Raw genomic sequence first — 25,616 nt, 5'->3', positions numbered from 1 at the left:
CCCTGTTGGGAGTTTTCTATAGACCTCCGAATAGTTCCAGAGATGTTCCAGTAATGAACCCGGCCAGGTGTTAGATTTAGATGTAGGTGAGCACTTTGGTGATAGTGATCACAATTCGGTTAGGTTAACCTTAGCGATGGGCAGGGACAGGTATATACCGCAGGGCAAAAATTATAGCTGGGGGAAAGGAAATTATGACGCGATTAGGCAAGATTTAGGATGTGTAGGATGGGGAAGGAAACTGCAGGGGATGGGCACAAACGAAATGTGGAGCTTATTCAAGGAGCAGCTAATGCGTGTCCTTGATAAGTATGTACCTGTCAGGCAGGGAGGAAGTTGTCGAGCGAGGGAGCCGTGGTTTACTCAAGAAGTTGAAGCGCTTGTCAAGAGGAAGAGGGCGGCTTATGTTAGGATGAGACGTGAAGGCTCAGTTAGGGCGCTTGAGAGTTACAAGCTAGCCAGGAAGGATCTAAAGGGAGGGCTAAGAAGAGCAAGGAGAGGACACGAGAAGATTCACAAGGAGGAGGTGTTAGCAATTTTGGAAAGAGTGAAAATAGATAAGTCCCCTGGGCCAGATGGGATTTATCCTAGGATTCTCTGGGAAGCCAGGGAGGAGATTGCAGAGCCATTGTTGTTGATCTTTATGTCGTCATTGTCGACAGGAGTAGTGCCGGAGGACTGGAGGATAGCAAATGTTGTCCCCTTGTTCAAGAAGGGGAGTAGAGACAGCCCTGGTAATTATAGACCTGTGAGCCTTACTTCGGTTGTGGGTAAAATGTTGGAAAGGGTTATAAGAGATAGGATTTATAATCATCTTGAAAAGAATAAGTTCATTTGCGATAGTCAGCACGGTTTTGTGAAAGGTAGGTCGTGCCTCACAAACCTTATTGAGTTTTTCGAGAAGGTGACCAAACAGGTGGATGAGGGTAAAGCAGTGGATGTGGTGTATATGGATTTCAGTAAGGCGTTTGATAAGGTTCCCCACGGTAGGCTATTGCAGAAAATACGGAAGTATGGGGTTGAAGGTGATTTAGAGCTTTGGATCAGAAATTGCCTAGCTGAAAGAAGACAGAGGGTGGTGGTTGATGGCAAATGTTCATCCTGGAGTTTAGTTACTAGTGGTGTACCGCAAGGTTCTGTTTTGGGGCCACTGCTGTTTGTCATTTTTATAAATGACCTGGATGAGGGTGTAGAAGGGTGGGTTAGTAAATTTGCGGATGACACGAAGGTCGGTGGAGTTGTGGATAGTATCGAAGGGTGTTGTAGGGTACAGAGGGACATACATAGGCTGCAGAGCTGGGCTGTGAGATGGCAAATGGAGTTTAATGCGGAGAAGTGTGAGGTGATTCACTTTGGAAGGAGTAACAGCAATGCAGAGCACTGGGCTAATGGGAAGATTCTTGGTAGTGTAGATGAGCAGAGAGATCTTGGTGTCCAGGTACATAAATCCCTGAAAGTTGCTACCCAGGTTAATAGGGCTGTTAAGAAGGCATATGGTGTGTTAGCTTTTATTAGTAGGGGGATCGGGTTTCGGAGCCACGAGGTCATGATGCAGCTGTACAAAACTCCGGTGAGGCCGCACCTTGAGGATTGCGTGCAGTTCTGGTCACCGCATTATAGGAAGGATGTGGAAGCTTTGGAAAGGGTGCAGAGGAGATTTACTAGGATGTTGCCTGGTATGGAAGGAAGGTCTTACGAGGAAAGGCTGAGGGACTTGGGGTTGTTTTCATTAGAGAGGAGGAGGAGGAGAGGTGACTTAATAGAGACATATCAGATAATCAGAGGGTTAGATAGGGTGGATAGTGAGAGTCTTTTTCCTCGGATGATGATGGCAAACACGAGGGGACATAGCTTTAAGTTGAGGGGTGAAAGATATAGGACAGATGTCAGAGGTAGTTTCTTTACGCAGAGAGTAGTAGGGGCGTGGAACGCCCTGCCTGCAACAGTAGTAGACTCGCCAACTTTAAGGGCATTTAAGTGGTCATTGGATAGACATATGGATGAAAATGGAATAGTGTAGGTCAGATGGTCGGCGCAACATCGAGGGCCGAAGGGCCTGTACTGCGCTGTAATGTTCTAATGTTCGAAATCTATCCCATTCAGCACAGTGATAGTGCCACACAACACGATGGAGGGTATCCTCAATGTGAAGGCGGGACTTCATCTCCACAAGGACTGTGCGGTGGTCACTCCTACCAATATTGTCATGGACAGATGCATCCGCGGCAGGCAGATTTGTGAGGATGAGGTCTAGTATGTTTTTCCCTCACCACCCAGTCTAGCAGCTATGTCCTTCAGGACTCAGCCAGCTCGGTCAGTAGAGGTGCTACCAAGCCACTCTTGGTGATGGACATTGAAGTCCCTCACCCAGAGTACAGTCTGTGCCCTTGCCACCCTCCGTGCTTCTTCCAAGTGGTGTTCAACATGGAGGAGTACTGACTCATCAGCTGAGGGAGGGCGGTAGGTGGCAATCAGCAGGAGATTGCCTTGCCCATGTTTGACCTGATGCCATGAAGCTTCATGGAGTCCGGAGTCGACGTTAAGGACTCGCAGGGCAACTCCCTCCCGACTGTATACCACTGTGCCGCCACCTGTGCTGGGTCTGTCCTGCCGGTGGGACAGGACATACCCGGGGATAACGATGGCAGTGTTTGGGACATTGTCAATCAGGTATGATTCCGTGATTATGTCAGGCTGTTGCTTGACTAGTCTGTGGGACAGCTCTCCCAACTTTGGCACAAGCCGCCAGATGTTCGTAAGGAGGACTTTGCAGGGTCGACAGGGTTGGGTTTGCCGTTGTTGTTTCTGGTGCCCAGATCGATGCTGGGTGGTCTGCCAGTTTCATTCGTTTTTATTGACTTCGTAGCGGTGAGATACAACTGAGTGGCTTGCTAGGCCATTTCAGAGGACATGCAAGAGTCAACTACATTGCTGTGGGTCTGGAGTCACATGTAGGCCAGACCAGGTCAGGACAGCAGATTTACATCCCTAAAGGACATTAATGAACCAGATGCCAGATGGGTTTTTACAACAATCGACAATTGCTTTTTAACTCCAGATTTATTAATTGAATTCAAATTCAATTCTGCTGTGGTGGGATTCGAACCCATGTCCCCAGAACAATACCCTGGGTCGCTAGCCCAGTGACAATACCACTATGCGACTGCCTCATTTTCATCTGTGTGCACTATGGAGAAGGATGATGTAGGTGTAAAGATCAGGGAGGGGGGTTGTGATATACTTGAACATATTAGCATTGAAAGGGAGGAAGTATTAGCTGTTTTTGCGTGTTTAAAAGTGGATAAATCCCCAGTCCCGGATGAGATGTATCCCAGGCTGTTACATGAGGCATGGCAGGAGATTGCAGGAGCTCTGACACAAATTTTCAAATCCTCTCTGGCCACAGGAGAGGTACTGGAGGATTGGAGGACAGTGAATGTGTTACCATTATTTAAGAAGGGTTGCAGGGATAAACCAGGTAATTACAGGCCAGTGAGTCCAACATCAGTGGTTGGGAAACTATTGGAAAAAATTCTGAGGGATTGGATTAATCGCCACTTGGAGAGGCAGGGATTATTCAGGGATACTCAGCATGGCTTTGTCAGGGGGAGATCGTGTCTAACTAACTTGACTGAATTTTTTGAGGTGGTGACGTGATGTGTAGATGACGGTGAAGCAGTTGATGTAGTATACATGGACTTCAGTAAGGATTTTGCTAAGGTCCCGCATGGGAAATTGGTTAAGAAGGTAACAGCCCATGGGATCCAAGACAATCTGGCAAATTGGATCCAAAATTGGTTTAGTGGCAGGAGGCAGAGGGTAATGGTTGAGGGTTGTTTTTGCGATTGGAGGCCTGTGACCAGTGGTGTGCCACAGGGATCGGTGCAGGGACCCTTGCTGTTTCTAGTGTACATTAATGATTTAGATATGAATATAGGAGGTATGATTAGTAAGTTCGCAGATGACACAAAAATTGGTGGTGTCCTAAATAGTGAGGAGGAAATTCTTAGATTACAGGACGATATAGATGGGCTGTTAAGATGGGCAGAGCTGTGGCAAATGGAATTTAATCCTGAGAAGTGTGAGGTGATGCATTTTGAAAGGACTAACAAGGCAAGGGAATATACAATGGATGGTAAGACCCTAGGAAGTGCAGAGGGTCAGAGGGACCTTGGTGTATTTTTCCATACAGCACTGAAGGCAGCAGCACAGGTAGATAAGGTGGTTAGGAAGGCATATGGGATACTTGCCTTTATTAGCCAGGCATAGAATATAAGAGCAGGGAGGTTATGATGGAGCTGTATAAAACGCTAGTTCGGCCACAGCTAGAGTACGGTGTACAGTTCTGGCCACCACACTTTAGGAAGGATGTGATTGCACTAGAGAGGGTGCAGAGGAGATTCACCAGAATGTTGCCTGGGCTGGAGCATTTCAGCTATGAAGAGAGACTGAAAAGGCTAGGGCTGTTTTCCTTAGAGCAGAGAAGGCTGAGGGGGGACATGATTGAGGTATACAAAATTATGAGGGGCATTGATAGGTTAGATAGGAAGAGACCTTATCCCTTAGCGCAGGTGTCAATAACCAGGGGGCATAGATTTAAGGTAAGGTGCAGAAGGTTTAGAGGGAATTTGAGGAAATAATTTTTCACCCAGAGGGTGGTTGGAATCTGGAACGCACTGCCTGAAGAGGTGGCGGAGGCAGGAACCCTCACAACATTTAAGTATTTAGATGAGCACTTCAAACACCATTGCATACAAGGCTATGGGCCAAATGCCGGAATATAGGATTAGAATAGTCAGGTGCTTGATGGCCGACACATACACGATGGGCTGAAGAGACTGTTTCTGTTCTGTATAACTATGACTCTAAAAGCACAAACACGAAAAACCAAGTTAAACCTGAATCGTTAACTCTGCTTCTCTCTCCACAGACGCTGCCAAACCAGAATATTTCCAGCACTTTGTTTTTATTATACATAAACTTTAACTTATATTTTATAAATTGCATATTAGATAACTTATATAATTACAATCAGTATTTAATTACAGATCTGTATAAAATTAAATTAAGAGGGATAGTAATATTTAGTCATTTGGTAGTGCAGAACTTGAGAATTGCTGAAAATAGAGACATGTTGTCGAAGCTTTTCATCTTGCACTCATCAGGGCAATCCGCAAGAATAACCAATTTAAGGGGAAACAACTTATACTGCCTGAGCAGAGAGTGCTGATTGGTTGGCAAGTGAACTCTGGTAGAGGCATTGCCTGTCTAGTGGCAATGCCTCTACCAGAGTTCACTTGCCAACCAATCAGCACTCTCTGCTCAAGCAGTATAAGTTGTTGTTTCCCCTTACATTGGTTATTCTTGCAATATTGCCCTGATGAATGCAAGACAAAAAGCTTTGACAACATGTTTCTACTTTCAGCAATTCTCGATAGTAACATTAAAGGGTTCAAACTTTTTCAGCAAATTAAAATCGGAGATATAGTTCGTAAGAGTTAAGTAAAATCATTTAAGTTAACCTACCCATTAAATAAAGTGAAGTAAGCACAAGGGAAGGAATTGGTGAGTGTTTATTTAAGCATTAAGTTTATTCCTCTTAATTTAAATAGTCCAATAAATTAGCTTTTATTAGCAGGGGGATCGAGTTTCGGAGCCACGAGGTCATGATGCAGCTGTACAAAACTCTGGTGAGGCCGCACCTTGAGTATTGCGTGCAGTTCTGGTCACCGCATTATAGGAAGGATGTGGAAGCTTTGGAAAGGGTGCAGAGGAGATTTACTAGGATGTTGCCTGGTATGGAGGGAAGGTCTTACGAGGAAAGGCTGAGGGACTTGGGGTTGTTTTCGTTAGAGAGAAGGAGGAGGAGAGGTGACATAATAGAGACATATAAGAAAATCAGAGGGTTAGATAGGGTGGATAGTGAGAGTCTTTTTCCTCGGATGATGATGGCAAACACGAGGGGACATAGCTTTAAGTTGAGGGGTGAAAGATATAGGACAGATGTCAGAGGTAGTTTCTTTACGCAGAGAGTAGTAGGGGCGTGGAACGCCCTGCCTGCAACAGTAGTAGACTCGCCAACTTTAAGGGCATTTAAGTGGTCATTGGATAGACATATGGATGAAAATGGAATAGTGTAGGTCAGATGGTCAGCGCAACATCGAGGGCCGAAGGGCCTGTACTGCGCTGTAATGTTCTAATTCTAAAAAAAAAATAGAGGCATGGCAGAGTACCTCAGTCCTGTGGAATGTCCATTCCATGTGGGAGCTCCAGAACACTTCTCATATCCTGGACAACCACGTGTGCAGGAAGTGTTGTCAGCTGGAGATGCTCGAGCTGTGGGTTTTGGCGCTTGAGCAGCAGTTATAGTCACTGCGTGAATTCAGAAGGCTGAGAGTTTTGTGGATAGCACGTTTATAGATGCGGTCATGACGCAGCTCAAGCGTACGCAGAGAGGGAACGGGTGATCGCCAAACCGTTAGGAAGAACAGGCAGATAGTGTAGGAAGCCTGAGTGAATCTTGTCTCCAACTGGTATTTACTTCTGAACGCCGGAAGGATGATGGTTCCTCTGGGGAGTTCAGCCACAGCCAAATCCATGGCAGCACAGCTGGCTTAGCTGTGCAGGTGTTGGGGGGGGCGGGGGGTGGCGATGGCGATGGGGGCAGTGGGAGGAAGAAGTTTGGGAAAGCAATAGTGATAGGCAAATCTATAGTTAGGGGAAATAGACAGGCACTTCTGCAGCTGTGGACATGATTCCAGGGAGGTATGTTGCCTCCCTGGTATTAGGGTCAACGATGCCACCGAGCTGCCAGAGGTTGTGGTCCGTATTGGTAGCAACAACATAGGTAGAAAGTGGGATGAGATCCTGCAGGCAGACTTTAGGAAGCTACGAAAGAGACCAAGAAACAGGACCTTTGACCGTATCCCTTAATTCCCATCCTATTCATAAAGGAGATACAAGGTGCATGAAGGATTCAGAGAGACAACTGGAACAGAGTAATTAGTAGTAAGGAACAGTGCACGTAAGTAAACACATGAAGCACGGTAAATAAGGATGGTAAGCTGCAGGCACAAAAACACATGGAAAATTGATGTGGCGATATAACGGATCTGGCTCAAAAAAGGGCAGGACTGGGTACTAAACATTTCTAGATATAAGGTGTTCAGGAAGGAAAGAAAGGAAGAGGGGTGGGAGTATTCATTAAAGAGAATATTACAAGCTGGGGAGAGGGGAGGAGCTCGAAGGGTCAAGGACAGAATCCATTAGGTCAGAGTTAAGAAACAGTACAGGTACCATTGCACCACTGAGTGTATTTTATAGGCCATTCACTTCTGGGAGTAGGAACAAATTTTCAAGGAAACTAGAGGGGTAAAAGAACAAGAGACTCATAATAATGGGAGACTTCAATTATCTTAACAGAGACTAGGATAATAAAAGAATCATAGAATGGTTACAGCACAGCAAGAGGCCATTCGGCCTGTCCTGTCAGCGCCAGCTCTCTTTCAGAGCAACTCAGCTAGTCCAACTCCCAGATCTTTTCCCAATTCCCTTTTGAAAGCCTCGATTGAATCTGTCTCCAACACACTGTTAGGGAGTGCATTCCAGATCCTAACCAGTCGCTGCAGAAAAAAGTTTTTCATGTCGTACCTGGTTCTTTTGCCAGTCACCTTAAATCTGTGTCCTCTGGTTCGCAATCCTTCCGCTAACAGGAACAGTTTCTTCCGATCTACTCCGTCTAGACCCTCATGATTTTTAGCACTATTAAACATCCTCCCAACCTTCTCTTCTCTCAGGACAGCAGCCCCAGCTTTGCCAATCTGTCCACGTAACTGAAATTCCTCATGCCCAGAACCATTCTCATCCAATTTTCCCACACCCTCTCTAATGCCTTAACATCCTTCTGAAAGTGTGGTGCCCAGAATTGGACACAATACTCTATTTGAGGCAAAACCAGTATTTTATACAGTTTCATCATAACTTCCTTGCTTTTGTACTCTCTGCCTCTATTTATAAAGCCCAGGATCCCATATTTTTTTTTATTCATTGATGGGATGTGGGCGACGCTGGCCAGGCCAGCATTTATTGCCCATCCCTAATTGCCCTCGAGAAGGTGGTGGTGAGCTGCCTTCTTGAACCGCTGCAGTCCATTTGGGGTAGGTATACCCACAGTGCTATTAGGAAGGGAGTTCCAGGATTTTAACCCAGCGACGGTGAAGGAACGGCGATATAGTTCCAAGTCAGGATGGTGTGTGACTTGGAGGGGAACTTGCAGGTGGTGATGTTCCCATCTATTTGCTGCCCTTGTCCTCCTAGTTGGTAGAGGTCACGGGTTTGGAAGGTGCTGTCTAAGGAGCCTTGGTGTATTGCATCTTGTAAATGGTACACACTGCTGCCACTGTGTGTCGGTGGTGGAGGGAGTGAATGTTTGCAGATGGGGTGCCAATCAAGCGGGCTGCTTTGTCCTGGATGGTGTCGAGCTTCGAGTGTTGTTGGAGCTGCACCCATCCAGGCAAGTGGAGAGTATTCCATCACACTCCTGACTTGTGCCTTGTAGATGGTGGACAGGCTTTGGGGAGTCAGGAGGTGAGTTACTCGCCTCAGGATTCCTAGCCTCTGACCTGCTGTTGTAGCCACGGTATTTATATGGCTACTCCAGTTCAGTTTCTGGTCAATGGTAGCCCCTAGGATGTTGATAGTGGGGGATTCAGTGATGGTAATGCTGTTGAATGTCAAGGGGAGATAGTTAGATGCTCTCTTGTTGGAGATGGTCATTGCCTGGCACTTGTGTGGCGCAAATGTTACTTGCCACTTATCAGCCCAAGCCTGGATATTGTCCAGGTCTTGCTGCATTTCTACACAGACTGCTTCAGTATCTGAGGAGTCGCGAATGGTGCTGAACATTGTGCAATCATCAGCGAACATCCCCACTTCTGACCTTATGATTGAAGGAAGGTCATTGATGAAGCAGCTGAAGATGGTTGGGCCCAGGACACTACCCTGAGGAACTCCTGCAGTGATGTCCTGGAGCTCAGATGATTGACCAACAACCACAACCATCTTCCTTTGCGCTAGGTATATGCTTTATTATGCTTTATTAACTGCTTTCTCAACCTGTCCTGCCACCTTCAATGCTTTGTGCACATATGCCCCCAGGTCCCTCTGGTCTTGCACTTCTTTTAGAATTGTGTCCTTTGTTTTATGTTGCCTCATTCTCCCTACCAAAATGTATCAGTTTATAATTTCTCTGCATTAAATTTCATCTGCTACATGTCCACCCATTCCAGACTGTCTATGTCCTCTTGTGGTCTGTCACTTTCCTCTTCATGGTTCAAAATACTTCCAAGTTTTGCATCATCTGTAATTTTTGAATTGTGCCCTGTGCACTCAAGTGTAGGTCATTCATATATATCAAGAAAAGCAATGGTCCCATTACCAACCCCTGGGAAACCCCACTATATAACTTCCTCCAGTCCAAAAAGCAACTCTTCACACTATTCTGACTCCTGTCACTCAGCCAACTTTGTATTCATGCTGCCATTGTCCCTTTTATTCCATGGGCTTCAACATTGATGAAGTGTCACATAACTGGCTGGTCAGCAAATGATTTTTGGAAGTACATGTAAACCACATCAACCACCTTTGTTAACTCACCAAAAAACTCAAATTAGTTGAACATGATTTGCCCTTAACAAATCCATGCTGGGTTTACTTAATTAATCCACATTTGTCCAAGTTACTGTTTGTTTTGTTCCATATTATCACTTCTAAAAGCTTATAGGTGCAGGGCAAGGCTATAAAACTTAATGAGTACTTGGTATCAGTGTTCGCTAAGGAAGTGAAATCCGACAAAACATCAGTAGAAGCTGAGAGAAGAGCTTCCGATTGCTTGCCATTTCAACGCACACCCCCACTCTCATGCCCACATATCTGTCCTGGGATTGCTGCAATGTTACAGTGAACATCAACGCAAGCTCGAGGAACAGCATCTCATTTACCGATTAGGCACGCTACAGCCTGCCGGACTGAACACTGAGTTCAATCATTTCAGAACATAACGGGCCCCGCTTTTTATTTTCAGGTTTTTTTTCCTTTTTTTAAATTTTATTTTAGTTTGTTTCATCATTCATTTTTCTTACCATGTGCCTGCCGACTGTTTTTCTCATGTGTGTGCTTTGGGCCAGGGTTGATCATTTTTCTGTCCATTAACGCCCTCTCTGCACTAACGCTTTGTCTTTCAACACACCATTAACATACTGTTTGCCTTTGCTCCATGACCTTCTGGTCAGTTATGCTCTGTGACCCAGTCCTATCAACACCTTCTCTCTTTGGTTATCTCTTGCCCAACCCCCACTTTGCTTGCTTAAAACCTATTAGATTTCTAATATTTGCCAGTTCTGATGAAGGGTCACTGACCTGCTTCTCTTTCCACAGATGCTGCCAGACCTGCTGAGTATTTCCAGCATTTCTTGTTTTTATTTCAGATTTCCAGCATCTGCAGGTATTGTTTTTATTTTACAAAGTGACTCCTGATAACGCAGCGGCCCGCTGACGTCATTAGAGCGCTCCAAGCTGCGCACCTGCGCAAACGGTCTCCTGTGCATGCGCAGCCCGTCTTGCCTTGCAGGGAACTAACTGGCGCATGCTCGGGAAAACGCTCTCCCCCCTCGGCCACTCACTCTAGGCTGCTCGCTCCTTGCTCCCCCACACCCGCCATCCCGCTCTCCGGCCGCTGGCTCCCCGCCCCCCCTCCCCCACAACTGCCTGCTCGCCCTCCATCCCGCTCGCTCCCCCAACTCCTGCTCTTCCATCCCGCTGTCTCCCCAGCCGCTCGCTTCCCTCAACCTCCACTCTTCCTTCCCACTCTCTCCCCCCCCGCTCGCCCCCATCCCACTGTCTGGCTGCTCACTCCCACTCTGCGGGGTGGGGGAAACGGGAAGTGAGTGGCCGGAGAGCAGGATGGCACTGAAATCTATTAGAATTACAGAGGATGTACAGCACTGTCAGAGGTGCTGTCCTTCTGACAAGACTTTAAACAGCGCAATGTTCTCCATATATCAAACATGTCCATTGCGTGCTGCCATAGGTTGAAGTTTTTTTTCTGTGATAAATTGAGCAGCGTCATCTTTAATCCTGGCAGCTGACTGAATGTCACAGACAGTGATGTTTCAGTGGAACAGGCTGTATTCGCGCAGGTGCTAGTACAGCACCACCTAGTGGTTATGTTGTCTGCAAATGCAGCCTATATTTTATTACCCCCCCCTCCTCTCTACCTGACTGTATTGTGCGCGCACATGCGAATGGAGTTGCAACAATTTCGGGATAAGGCATATTGCTCAATAAATAATTAATCTTCTGTTTTAAACCCTCAAGAAAACCTGTCACTGTCTGTTCATTTGACAAATAAAACACAAAGGCATTAAACCATAATCACAAAAAAAACTCGCTGCAGTCAGTTGGGAGTTGACCGGTGGGAATTATCCGCACCCCTCACCAGGTGGCTGTAGCAGAGGAAAGATTGGATAGGCTCGGGTTGTTTTCTTTGGAACAGAGGAGGCTGAGGGGAGACCTATTTAAATTATGAAGAATCTGGATAGAGTGGATAGGAAGGCCCTATTCCCAGTGAGTAAGGGGTCCATAACCAGGGGGCAAAGATTTGAGTAAGAGGCAGGAGTTTGAGAGAGGATTCAAGGAGAAACTGTTCTATACAGAGGGTGGTGGGGATCTGGAACTCACTGCCCGAAAGGGTGGTAGAGGCAGAAACCCTGATAACATTTTAAAAGTACTTGGTTACGCACTCGAGGTGCTGTAACTTCCCACGTTACGGACCATGAACTGGCAAGTGGGATTAGGCTGGATGGCTACTTGTTGGCTGGCGTAGACATATTGGGCCGAATGGCGCCCTTCCATGCTGCAAATTTCTGTAATTATTCTGTCACAAGGTTTAGATTAACTATACAAAAGGACAAGGAGCAATCTAGAGTAAAACCTTAATTGGAGGAGGACCAATTTCAGTGGGTTGCGAACAAACCCGTCCGGGATAAATCTGAATGCAAGATTTGCAGGCAACACTGTAATGGAACAATGGGCTTCCTTTAAAGAGGAGATAGCTCAGGTACAGTTGAACACATTTCCACGAGGGCAAGTGGTAGGGCAAACAAAACCAGAGCTCGGTGGTTGGCAAAAGATATAGAGCAAGGTAAAGCAGAAAAAAGGTGCGTATGACAGATATCAGGTTAATACTATAAGTGAAAACCAGGCGGAATAGAGAGACAAAGTTCAGAGGAAAAGTGAAAAATGAAATATGAGGTACTTGAGATACTGGATGGGCTAAAGATTGATCAACAGGAGACATTAGAGAGACTGACTGTTGTTAAAGTTGGTTAAGTCACCAGGACCAAATGGAATGCATCAGAGGATGCTAAGGGAAGTAGGGTGGAAATTGGAGACACTGGCCATAATCTTTCAATCCTCCTTAGGAATAGTGCCAGAGAACTTGAGAATTGCAAATGTTACACCCTTGTCAAAAAAAGGTGGGACATTTTTAGAAACGATAATCTAGGACAAATTTAAGTCATTTGGACAACAGTAGATTAATTAAAAGCAAAATACTGCGCTTGCTGGAAATCTGAAATAAAAACAAGAAATGCTGGAACCACTCAGCAGGTCTGGCAGCAGTAGATTAATTAAGTAAAGCCACCATGGATTTATTAAAGGCAAATCATGCTTAACCAACTCGACTGTTTTTTTTGATGAGGGCAATATAGTTGATGTGGCGGATATGGAACGTGTTTGATAAAGTGCTATGTAAAAGACTTGGCAGCAAGTTGAAGACCATGGAATAAAAGGGACAGTGGCAGCATGGATATGAAATTGGCTGAGTGACAGGAATCAGAGTGTAGTGGCGAACGGCTGTTTTTTGGACTGAAGGAACGAAAACAGTGGGGTTCCCCAGGGGTTGGTATCAGACCACTGCTTCTCTTGATAGATATTAATGACTTGACTTGGGTGCATGTGACACTATTTCAAAATTTGTTGATGGTGCAAAACTTGGAAGTATTGTGAGGAGGACAGTGATAAACTTCAAGAGGATGTCGACAGTCTGGTGAAATGGCACGGAAGTGGTAGATGAAATTTAGAGTCACATACGACATAGGAGGTGGCCATTCAGCCCATCGCGCCCATGCAGGCTCTCCATGCAGCAATCCATTCAGTTGCACTCCTGCCATACTCTCCTCATAGCCTTGCAAGTTTATTTCCTTCAAGTGCCCATCCAAATTCCTTTTGAAATCATTGATTTTCTCTGCTTCCACCACCCGCTTTATGAGCAGAGTGTTACAGGTCATTACCATTCGCTGCATAAAAAGTTCTCTCTCACATCTCCCCTGCATCTCTTGTCCAAAACCTTCACTCTGTGTCCCCTAATCCTGGTACCATCAGTTAATGCGAAGAGTTATTTTTTGTCTAAGTTATCTAAGCCTGTAATAATCTTATTTATTTATTTAATTTATTTAGAGATACAGCACTGAAACAGGCCCTTCGGCCCAAGTCTGTGCCGACCGACAACCACCCATTTATACTAACCCTACAGTAATCCCATATTCCCTACCACCTACCTACCAACCTACACCAGGGGCAATTGACAATGGCCAATTTACCCATCACCTGCAAGTCTTTGACTGTGGGAGGAAACTGGAGCACCCGGCGAAAACCCACGCGTACACAGGGAGAACTTGCAAACTCCACACAGGCAGTACCCAGAATCGAACCCGGGTCCCTGGAGCTGTGAGGCTGCGATGCTAACCACTGCGCCACTTGTACACCTCTATCAAACCTCCCCTCAATCTCCTTTCCTCCAGGGAGAATCACCCCAGATTTTCCAACCTAACCTTGTAACTAACATCCCTCATCCCTGGTACCATTCTGCAAATCTCCTCTGCACCCGCTCAAAGACCTTCACATCCTTCCTGAAGTGTGACGACCAGAAGTGGACGCAATACTCCAGTTGGGGCCTAACCAGAGCTTTATAAAGGTTCAGAATAAATGTCCTGCTTTTGTAACTCAATGCCTCTATTTATGAAGCCCAAGATCCCATATACTTTACTAACTAGCCTCTCAATATGTTCTGCCACCTTCAAAGTACTATGCACATGGACCCCCAGGTCCCTCCGTTCCTGCACACTTTTTAGAACTTTGCCATTAAATATATATTGCCTCAGCTTATCCCAAAATGCATCACCTTACACTTGTCTAGATTTAATTCCATCTGCCACCTGTCTCCCATTCTGCTAGCCTATCTATGTCCTGTTGCAGGCAGTTTGTCTTATTCTCACTGCTTGTCACTCCTTCAAGTTTGGTATCATCAGCAAATTTTGAAATTCTACTGTATTCCAAGATCCTAGTCAATTATATGTAGCAAAAAAAAACAATGGGCCGAGCACTGACACATGGGGAACACCACTGTCTACCATCCTCCAGTCTGAAAAACAACCATTTATCATGACTCGCTGCATTCTGTCCTTCAGCCAATATTTTTTATCCAATTGGAAGCATAACATTTTGGTAGCAAGAATGAGGAGAGGCAATACAAAGTAAAGGGTACAATTCTAAAAGGGGTGTAGGAGCAGGGGCACCTGGGGGTATATGTGCACTAATTGTTGAAGGTGGCAGGGCAGGTTGGGAAAAGTGGTTAATCAGGCCTATGGGATCCTTGCCCTTATAAATAGAAGCATAGAGCACAAAAGCAAGGAAGTTATGACGAACCTTTATGAAACCCTGGTCTCAACCAGAGTAGTGTGTCCAATTCTGGGCAATGCACTTTAGGAAGGATGTGAAAGATTTAGAGGTTGCAGAAAAGATTTACGAGAATGTTTACAGAGATGAGGGACTTTAGTTACATGAATAGATTCGAGAAGCTGGGGTTGTTCTCCTTAAAGAGACGGTTGAGAGGAGATATGATAGATGTGTGCAAAAGCATGAGGGTCTAGACAGAGTAGATGGAGAAAAATTGTTCCCATTGGCAGAAGAGGAGAACACCAGAAGACATAGATTTAAGATGTTTGGCAAAGAACCAAAAGCGACATGAGAAATTTTTTTAATGCAGCGATTGGTTAGGATGTGGAATTCACTGCCCGTGCAGGTGACGCAGATAGATTCAATTTCAAAATAGAATTGGATAAGAACCTGAAGAGAAAAGAATTTTCAGGCTACAGGAAAGTGCTCTTGCAGAGAGGTGGTGCTGACTCAATGGGCCAAATGACCATCTTCTGTGCAGTAACCATTCTATGATTCCATACTTAACAGATTAATTGAATGGTTCACAAATATCCTTCAGAGGAAGGAACCTGTCACCGCTACCTGGTCTGGCAACATGTGACCAGTTTCACAAGACAGAGCAGAAAAGGGCAAGTTGCCATCTAATAGAGATGGTTGGCATGGCTCTGAACATTATGCTGTATCAAGCTACCAGGAATACTAGCATCTGGGTGCTGTGACCGTAAATTTACAGCTTTAGGGATTTTTCTTCCATCGATATGAATTGATAAGCTTACAGAATGGGCATGTTAATTGGAAAATGAATTTCAATATAGGTAAGTGTGAAGTGGTGCATTTTGGTAGGAAGAATAGGGAGGCTCTCTACTGCTTGGAAAATAAGAGTCTAAATGGGGTAGAGGAGCAAAGGAATCTGGAGTTACGGATATACAAACCATGAAAAGTAACGACACAGGTTAATAAAGCCATTTAAAAAAAAAGAGCAAAAAAGCACTTGGGTTCATTTCTACAGTGATAGAACTGAAAAGGAGAGAAGTTATGTAAACTTTTATTGAACCTTGGTTAGGCCACACTTGGAGCACTGTGCAAAGTTCTGGTCTCCACATTGACAAAACGATACAGAAGCACTGGGAAAAGTGTAAAAAACTAGAGAGGATATACTTACCAGGAAAGATTGAACACCCTGGGACTCTTTTCTCTAGACAAGGAAAGGCTAAGGGGTGACCTGATATAGGTCTATAGATAATGAAAGGGTTTGATAGGGTAGACGTAGAGAAGATATTTCCATTTTCAGGAAGATCAGAACTGGAGGCCATAAATATATGAGAATGAATAATGAGAGGGGATCTCATAGAAACCTATAACATTCTAACAGGACTAGACAGGCTAGATGCAGGGAGGATGTTCCCAATGGTTGGGGAGTCCAGAACCAGGGGTCACAGTCTCAGGATACGGGGTATGCCATTTAGAACAGAGATGAGGAGAAATTTCTTCACTCAGAAGGTGGTGAGCCTGTGGAATTCTCTACCGCAGAAGGCAGTGGAGGCCAAGTCATTAAATATATTAAAGAAGGAGATAGATATATTTCTTAATGCCAAAGGGATCAAGGGAGATGGGGAGAAGGCAGGAACAGGGTACTGAATCAGCCATGATCTTTTTTGAATAGTGGAACAGGCCCAAGGGCCAAATGGCATATTCCTGCTCCTATTTTCTATAAGGTAGTCACAAATAAATTCAACAGGAAATTCAGGAGAAATGTCTTTACCCAGTGGGTGATTACAATGTGGAATTCGCTTCCATAGGGAGTAGTTGACATGACTAGCATAAGTGCATTTAAGGGGAAGCTAGATGCCAATAGGAAGATATGTTATGAGGTTAGATGAAGTAGAGTGATGTGCAGAAAAACACCTGTTGGGGAGAATTACCTGTTCCCATTCTGTAAATACTATGTAATACAAGGAGTAGTGGAGAAATTTAAGGGGAAACGCATTAAGCATGAGGGAGAAAGTAGTAGAAGGATATGTTGAAGGATGGGAGGAGTTTTGTGCAGAGCAAAAACAAGCATAAAACAGATCGGTTAAATAGCCTGTTTCTGTGATGTATGCTATGTAATTGACTTAAACCCAACTAGCAGAGCTGAAGGGACAGTATTTTAAACAGCTTGGACTGACTGTGGTTGAATAAGGTGCAGCTGTCACTGTCCAAGCACGTGGAAGCGAGGAGAACCTCAAGTTGAGTAAGGGCTACTTACCATAATACCTATTGAAACAGGCCCACACAAATTTGTAGTTGTGAGTTACTCTGTTCACTACAGCTCCCAGACAGCTCACACAGTGTTGAACAACCTGCCAGAAAATAAGATAAAGCCCCATTACCAGTGATGCTAAGCAGACCAACTCTCAACATTCATCACATCTATGACTGCAACCACCAGCTAATATGGACTTTCCTCTACAGCAGCACTAAATGCCTTGCACCCATTACAGCCTTCATGCTCAGCCTATTTATTTATGCGAATATTTAACTGTGCTGTCACCTCAAACTGAAGGGAAGGAATGGAGGAGAGGAAGTCACCAACACAATGTAGGCAAGTATCTGTGCTGCCCTGCTAAGAATAAGGTTTTGTTCTGATTTCAGATCTCAGTGCTGAAGGAGATAACATCAGAAGCAATGAGTGGGGCATGCAGCAGGGAATGCAGTGAGAGTATAATTCTAGGCATGACCATTTAGGTGGGAAATCAGGAAGTACTTTCCATATGAAGAGTAGAGGAAATCTGGAACTCTCCCCTGCCAACCCCCAAAATGCCATGATCAATTGGAGATTTCAAATTACAGACTGATATTTTTTATGAGGGAAGGTTATTGAGGGCATAGAGCAAAAGTAGATACAAGTTTAGGTATAAATGACCTAAGTGAATTGGGGACCAGACTTGAGGGGCTAAAACGCCTCTTCTGTTCCCATGTTTGAATCCTAACCCTTTCCAACACCCAGCAATAATGCCCAGCCCAACTCTGCCCTTGAAATTAAAACTTCTGAGGGACAGAACCATAAAATGATACAGCACAGAAGGCGGCCATTTGGCCCATTGTGTCTGCTCTTCGGTAAAGCTATCAAATTAGTTCCAGTCCCCTGCACTTTCCCCATAACCCTTCAAGTACTTATGCAATTCTCCTTTGAAATTTACTCTGGAATTCACTTTCACTACCTTTTCAGACAATGCATTCCAGATCACAACTGCATAAAAAAATGTTCACATTGCCTCTGGTTGTTTTGTCAATCACCACAAATCTGCATACTCTGGTTAATGACCCTCCTGCTATTGGAAACAGATTCTTATTTACTTTATCAAAACCCTTCACGATTTTGAACACCTCTATCAAATTTTCTCAATCCCTCTACTCTGAAAACAACCCTAATCTCTCCACAGAACTGAACTCCGTTATCCCTGATATCATTATAGTAAATCTCCACTGCACCCTTTCTTAAGGCCTTGACATCCTTCCTAAAGTGTGGTGCCCAAAATTGAATACAATACTCCAGCTGAGGCCTAACTAGTGTTTCATAAAGGGTTATCACATTTTTATATCATTTAAGACTCCACAGAGAGGCTGTGGAAGCCCTCTGAAATCAACAAGACTTTTGGATCCGAATGACATCAAGGGATCTGGGGATAGTGCGGGAAAATTGCGTACAGGTAAATGATCAGCCATGATCTGTTTGAATGGCGGAGCAGGCTCAACGAGCCAAATGGCCTACTCCTGTCCCAATTTCCTATGATTCCTAACTTTTGTACTCAAAGCCTCTACACGAAAAGCCAAGGATCACATATGCTTTTTTTTTTAAAAAAAAGTCTTCTCAACTTGTTCTCCAACTTCAAATATGTGTGCACATACACCCCCGCCCTGCCAAATAGACTCCCTTTTCTTGCATATCCTTTAAAAATAAAAGTATTTCTAGCATTTTCTCAGGTCTGGCAGCATCTGTGGAGAGAGAAACGGAGGTAACATTTCAAGTCGATGAAAGACCATCACCTGAAATGTTAACTCTGCTTCTCTCTCCACAGATGCTGTCAGACCTGCTGAGTACACTGGGACTCTGTTATAACATGGTCCAAGGGGTCTTATTTTTTATTCGTGCATGGGATGTGGGTGTTGCTGGCTAAGCCAGCATTTATTGCCAATCCCTAGTTGCCCTTGAGAAGGTGGTGGTGAGCTGCCTTCTTGAACCACTGCAGTCCATGTGGGGTAGGTACACCCGCAGTGCTGTTAGGAAGGGAGTTCCAGGATTTTGACCCAGTGATAGTGAAGGAACAGCGATATAATTCCAAGTCAGGATGGTGTGAGACCTGGAGGGGAACTTGCAGGTGGTGGTGTTTCCATGCATTTGTTGCCCTTATCCTTCTAGGTGGTAGAGGTCGTGGGTTTGGAAGGTGCTGTCTAAGGTGCACTGGTGCATCGCTGCAATGCATCTTGTAGATGGTACACACTGCTGCCACTGTGCGTTGTTGGTGGAGGGAGTGAATGTTTGTGGATGGGGTGCCAGTCAAGTGGACTGCTTTGTCCTGAATGGTGTTGAGCTTCGAGTGTTGTTTATATCTTAAGACACGCATTATAGGTGAGACCGCGTTATAGTGGGGTACCAGTGTACTCCCTGCTGTGAGTCTCTAAAATTTCCTTTGGCATAAGTCTTTATGTTATCTTCACACCTTATTCAGAGAGAATTCTACCACATTTTAACATCCGAAGGTCAAACAGCACTGACGGATCTAGTTGATATTGCATAACTCATTAAGACCTGCTTTGGCACCTGTTAGCAGATTAGGTGGCTTATGACAGGTAGTTCCACTGCACGTGTATTCTGAAATTATTTAAATCCTGAATCACAGGGACTGCAAAAAGCAGTGTCTCGGTTGATTTAATACAGCTTTTTCCATCTGTTATAGCTTATTGATGCATTAATCACAAAGATTGATTCCTTGTATTCCTTAATATAAGGGAGGTAGGATGGGAAAGGTTACTGTCGGGAACATCAGATCTTTAATCCCTTTATAAGTTAAGTGATAGCGCCTTTAATACCTGCATATGCAGAGCACTGGCAGGACGGCCAAGTCTCCAGCGCAAAACAGCAAGATTCGAGAAGTTAGCCACAATGGCACCTTGATAGCCTGCTATGGCGAGTCATCCCTGCGGGAGGGGGGGGGGGGGGGGCTTCGTCTTGGAACTCAAAATTTTACAAACTATTACTTTTATCGGGAAAAAGGTGGAATTCATTGAGTGGAACTAAAGTGCACTGTCATGTAATAGTCGCTGCCTTCAAAACAATGGTTCTATAGTCATGACGATAGCAGTTTCTCATTTAAATGAAAACTTTGGGGTCCAAGAGAGACCAGCGTTAAGAGTGAGTTCAGTGATATAGCGGACCACTGGGGTCCCAGTGTATTTCCAACATTTTTTGGTTTTATTTCAGATTTTCAGCATCTGCAGTATTTTGCCCCCTTTAAAATCATATCATTTAGTTATATTGTCTCTTCTGATTCTTCCTACCAATACATATTCACTTCACACTGCTCCATAGTAAACTGTGCCCATCATCCAGTCTGTCTACACCCTCCTGAAGTCGGTTACTATCATCCTCACTGTTTACTACCTTTCAGAATTTTATGTCATCTGTAAACTTTGCAATTGTGCCTTGTATGCCCAAATCCAGGCCATTAATATATATGAAAAAGCAGTGGTCCTAATACTGAACTCTGGGGAATATCACTGTAGACCTCCTTTCAGTTTGAGAAACAACCATTCATTCTTACTCTCTATTTTCTGTTCCTTAGCCAATTTTGCATCCATGCTACCACTGTCCCTTTAGTCCCTCATGTTTCAGATCTGCATAAATGTTTCATTAACCCTGAAGCAAATCAAGTCATTGTCCATTCCACACTCAGGAGCACTGCACTCTCCACAGCATCAGATCTCTAGAATCCCTGATTCCAGGTCAATAGTTTTCTGGTTCTTTTTTGAAGAAGCATTGTGAACTTTGAGAAAGACAGTGATAAACTTCAAGAGGATATTACAAGGTAAGGGAACCAATGCCAGGGCTCCATGGTTGACGAGGGAGATAGAAAATATCATGAAACAAATAAAAAAGGTGTATGATGTATGATGGGTGAATTCTTCAAGCAAGAACCAGGCCAAATATAATAAGTTGAGAGGGGCAGAGAAGAGGAAAATACTGGCAAAGACAGATTTATTTTATTCATTTATGGGATGTGGGCGTGCTGGCTAGGCCAGCATTTATTGCCCATCCCTAATTGACCTTGAGAAGATGGTGAGTTGCTGCCTTGAACCGTTGTAGTCCTTCAGGTGTAGGTACATCCACAGTACTCTTAGGAAGGGAGTTCCAGGATTTTGACCCAGCGACAGTGAAGGAACGGTGACATAGTTCCAAGTCAGGATGATGTGTGATTTGGAGGGGAACGTGCAGGTGGTGGTGTTCCCATGCATCTGCTGCGCTTGTCCTTCTAGTTGGTAGAGGTCGCGGGTTTGGAAGGTGCTGTCTAAGGAAACTCGGTACATTGCTGCAGTGCATAGTGCAGATGGTAAACGCTGCTGCCACTGTGCGACGGTGGTGGAGGGAGTGAATGTTTTTGGATGGGGTGCCGATCAAGCGGGCTGCTCTGTCCTGGATGGTGTTGAGCTTCTTGACTGTTGTTGGAGCTGCACCATCCAGACAAGTGGAGAGTATTCCATCACACTCCTGACTTCAGCCTTGTAGATGGTGGACAGGCTTTGAGGAGTCAGGTGGTGAGTTACTCACCGCAGGATTCCTAGCCTCTGACCTGCTCTTATAGCCACAGTATTTATATGGCTATTCCAGTTCAGTTTTTGGTCAACGGCAACCCCCAGGATGTTGATAGTGGGGGATTCAGTGATGGTAATGCTGTTGAATGTCAAGGGGAGATGGTTAGATTCTCTCTTGTTGGAGATGATCATTGCCTGGCACTTGGGTGGCGCAAATGTTACTTGCCACTTATCAGCCCAAGTCTGGATATTGTCCAGGTCTTGCTGCATTTCTACACGGACTGCTTCTGTATCTGAGGAATCGCGAATGGTGCTGAACATTGTGCAATCATCAGCGCACATCCTCACTTCTGACCTTATGATTGAAGGAAGGTCATTGATGAAGCAGCTGAAGATGGTTGGGGCCAGGACACTACCCTGAGGAACTCCTGCAGTGATGTCCTGGAGCTCAGATGATTGACCTCCAACAACCACAACCATCTTCCTTTGCGCTAGGTATGACTCCAACCAGTGGAGAGTTTTCCCGATTCCCATTGACTCCAGTTTTGCTAGGGTTCCTTGATGCCATACTCGGTCAAATGCTGCCTTGATGTCAAGAGCAGTCACTCTCACCTCACCTCTCGAGTTCAGCTCTTTTGTCTATGTTGGAACCAAGGCAGGTCAGGAGCTGAGTGGCCCTGCTGGAACCTAAACTGAGCGTCACTGAGCAGGTTATTGCTAAGCAAGTGCCGCTTGATAGCACTGTTGACGACACCTTCTATCACTTTATTGATGATTGAGAGTAGACTGAAGGGGCGGTAATTGGTTGGGTTGGACTTGTCCTGCCTTTTGTGTACAGGACATACCGTGGTAATTTTGTGCATTGTCGAACAGATGCCAGTGTTGTAGCTGTACTGGAACAACTTGGTTAGGGGCGCGGCAAGTTCTGGAGCATAGGTCTTCAGCACTATTGCCGGAATGCTGTCAGGGTCCATAGCCTTTGCAGTATACAGTGCCTTCAGTCATTTCTTGATATCACATGGAGTGAGTCGAATTGGCTGAAGACTGGGATCTGTGATGCTGGGGACTTCAGGAGGAGGCTGAGATGGATCATCCACTTGGCACTTCTGGCTGAAGATTGTCGCAAATGCTTCAGCCTTTTCTATTGCACTGATGTGCTGGGCTCCCCCATCGGTCAAGATGGGGATATTTGTGGATCCACCTCCTCCAGTTAGTTGTTTAATTGTCCACCACCATTCATGACTGAACGTGGCAGGACTGCAGAGCTTAGATCTGGTCCGTTGGTTGTAGGATTGCTTAGCTCTGTCTATCGCACGCAGCTTACATTATTTGGCACCCAAGTAGTCCTGGGTTGTCGCTTCACCAGGTTGACACCTCAGTGATACTCCTGGCATGCCCTCCTGCATTCTTCAGTGAACCAGGGTTGATCCCCCAGCTTGATGGTAATGGTAGAGTGGGGGATATGCCAGGCCATGAGGTTACAGATTGTGGCTGAGTACAATTCTGCTGCTGCTGCTGATGGCCCACAGTGCCTTTGAGAATGGAATGGCAGTTAACATAAATGGGAACCGAAAAATCTTCCACCGGCAAGTAAAATGTCAGCAGGTGTAAGAGGTGGGGTGAGGCCTACTAGGGACAAAGAGAGTAATATATGTTTAGAGGCACAGGGCAAGACTAGAATACTTAATAAGTGTTTTGTATCAGGGTTTACAAACAGGATGCTTACAAAATATCAGTAGAAGTGGGGATGGTAGAGGTAATGGATGGGGTGAAAATTGATGGGAAGGATGTACTGGAAAGGCTGGCTATGCTTAGACTGGTTAAGTTGCCTGGTGCAGATGGCTTGCATCCAATGTTGTTTCAGGCAGTGGGTGTGGAGATAGTGTAGGGGCTTGCCATAATCTTCTAATCTTCCCGGGATACAGGGAGAGGTGCCACAGGTTTGGAGAGTGGCAAATATGACACCCTTATTCAAGAAACAGTGCAAGGACAGTCCTCGTAACTATAGGCCAGTCAGTTTAACATCAGGTAGGGTTTTAGAAAGAATAATCTGGCAAAATAAATCAACAGGCACTGGAAAGGTTTGAGTTAATTAAGGAGAGACAGGATGGATTTGTAAAAGGCAGATCGTGCTTGACTATTCTAATTGAATTTTTTGATAAAATAACAGAGAAGGTTGATGAGGGGAATGTCGTGGACGTTATTTATATGGATTTTAAGAAAGCGTTTGACAAAGTACCACATAAAACACTGGTTAACAAATTTGAAGCTCATGAAATAGGAGGGTCAGTGCCGGCTTGGATAAAAAAATTGGCTTGTTTTTCAGACTGGAGGATGGTAGACAGTGGTGTTTCCCCAAGGTTCAGTGCTAGGGCCACTGATTTTTAAAAAAAAATGTATAAATGAATTTAAGTGGTCATTGGATAGACATATGGATGAAAATGGAATAGTGTAGGTCAGATGATCGGCGCAACATTGAGGGCCCAAGGGCCTGTACTGCGCTGTAATGTTCTAATGTTCTAATGACTTGGATATTGGAATACAGTGTAAAATTTCAAAATTTGATGATACCAGAATTAGAAGTTGTGGCTGACAGTGAGGATAATACCATTCGACTGCAACAGAACATAGGCTAGCAGAATGGGCAGACAAGTGCCTAATGGAATTTAATACTGACAAGTGTCAGATCATGCATTTTGTTATAAAGGATAGGGAGAAGCAATATAGACTAAATGGCACAGTTCTAAAATATGTACAGGGAGAGAGGGACCTGGGGTTCATGTGCATAGATCTTTGAAGGTGGCAGGACATATTGAGAGAGTAGTTAGCAAAACATATGGGATCTTTGGCTTAATAAATGGAGGCATTGAGCACAAAAGCAGGGAAGTTATGCTGAACCTTTGTAAAGCTCTGGTATGGCCCCAACTACAGTATTGCATCCAGTTCTGGTCAGCACGGTTTAGGAAGGATGTGGGGGTCCTTGAGAGGGTGCAGAGATGATTTACCAGAATGAATCCAGGGATGGGGGATTTAAGCTGCAAGGTTAGGTTGGAGAAGCTGGGGTTGTTCTCCTGGGAGCAAAAGAGATTGAGGGGAGATTTGATAAAAGCATGCAAGGTTATGACAGGTTTAGATAAGGTAGACAAAGAAAAGCTGTTCCTATTAGACGATGGTCCTAGGACTAGGGGACACAGATTTAAGGTTTCTGGCAAGAGATGCAAGGGGAGGATGCGAGGAAGAAATTTTTTCTTTAAAAACCACAGTGAGTGGTAATGACCTGGAACTCGCCACTTACAAGCATGATGGAAGCGGAGATTTAAATTTTTTTTTTATTTATTCATGGGATGTGGGCATTGCTGGCTAGGCCAGCATTTATTGCACATCCCTAATTTCCCTTGAACTGCCTTCTTGAACCGCTGCAGTCCATGTGAGGTAGGTATACCCACAGTGCTGCTAGGAAGGGAGTTCCAGGATTTTGACCCAGTGGCTATGAAGTAACGGCGATATAGTTCCAAGTCAGGTTGGTGTGTCGCTTGGAGGGGAACTTGCAGGTGGTGGTGTTCCCATGCATCTGCTGTCTTTGTCTTTCTAGGTGGTAGAGGTCACGGGTTTGGAAGCTGCTGTCTAAGGAGCCTTGGTGCGTTGCTACTGTGCATCTTGTAGATGGTACACACTGCTGCCACTGTGCGTCAGTGATGGAGGCAGTGAATGTTTGTGGATGGGGTGCTAAGCAAGCAGGCTGCTTTGTCCTAGATGGTGTCGAGCTTCTTGAGCATTCCATCACACTCCTGACTTGTGCCTTGTAGATGGTGGGCAGGCTTTGGGGAGTCAGGAGGTGAGTTAATCGCCGCAGGATCCCTAGCCTCTGACCTGCTCTTGTAGCTACGGTATTTATATGGCTACTCCAGTTCAGTTTCTGGTAAATGGTAACCCCCAGGATGTCGATAGTGGGGGATTCAGCGATGGTAATGCCATTGAATGTCAAGGGGAGATGGTTAGATCCGCTCTTGTTGGAGATGGTCATTGCCTGGCACTTGTGTGGCACGAAT

The 25,616-nt window shown here is 45.0% G+C and overlaps 1 protein-coding gene across 1 annotated transcript in view; it reads right to left on the bottom strand.

Moving 5' to 3' along the window:
- Positions 1–25,616, bottom strand: part of LOC137368865 (nipped-B-like protein) — a 693,066-nt gene that overhangs the window by 141,287 nt on the left and 526,163 nt on the right. Inside the window, exon 37 of the mRNA XM_068029073.1 lies at positions 17,024–17,117. Within this exon, the coding sequence (XP_067885174.1) occupies positions 17,024–17,117 (94 nt within the window). The remainder of the gene's footprint in view (positions 1–17,023; positions 17,118–25,616) is intronic.

This window comes from Heterodontus francisci, chromosome 4, assembly GCF_036365525.1.
Source record: "Heterodontus francisci isolate sHetFra1 chromosome 4, sHetFra1.hap1, whole genome shotgun sequence".
Classification (NCBI taxonomy): domain Eukaryota; kingdom Metazoa; phylum Chordata; class Chondrichthyes; order Heterodontiformes; family Heterodontidae; genus Heterodontus; species Heterodontus francisci.
Note: the sequence above shows the minus strand (reverse complement) of the source record. Positions and strands in the feature narration are given on the sequence as shown.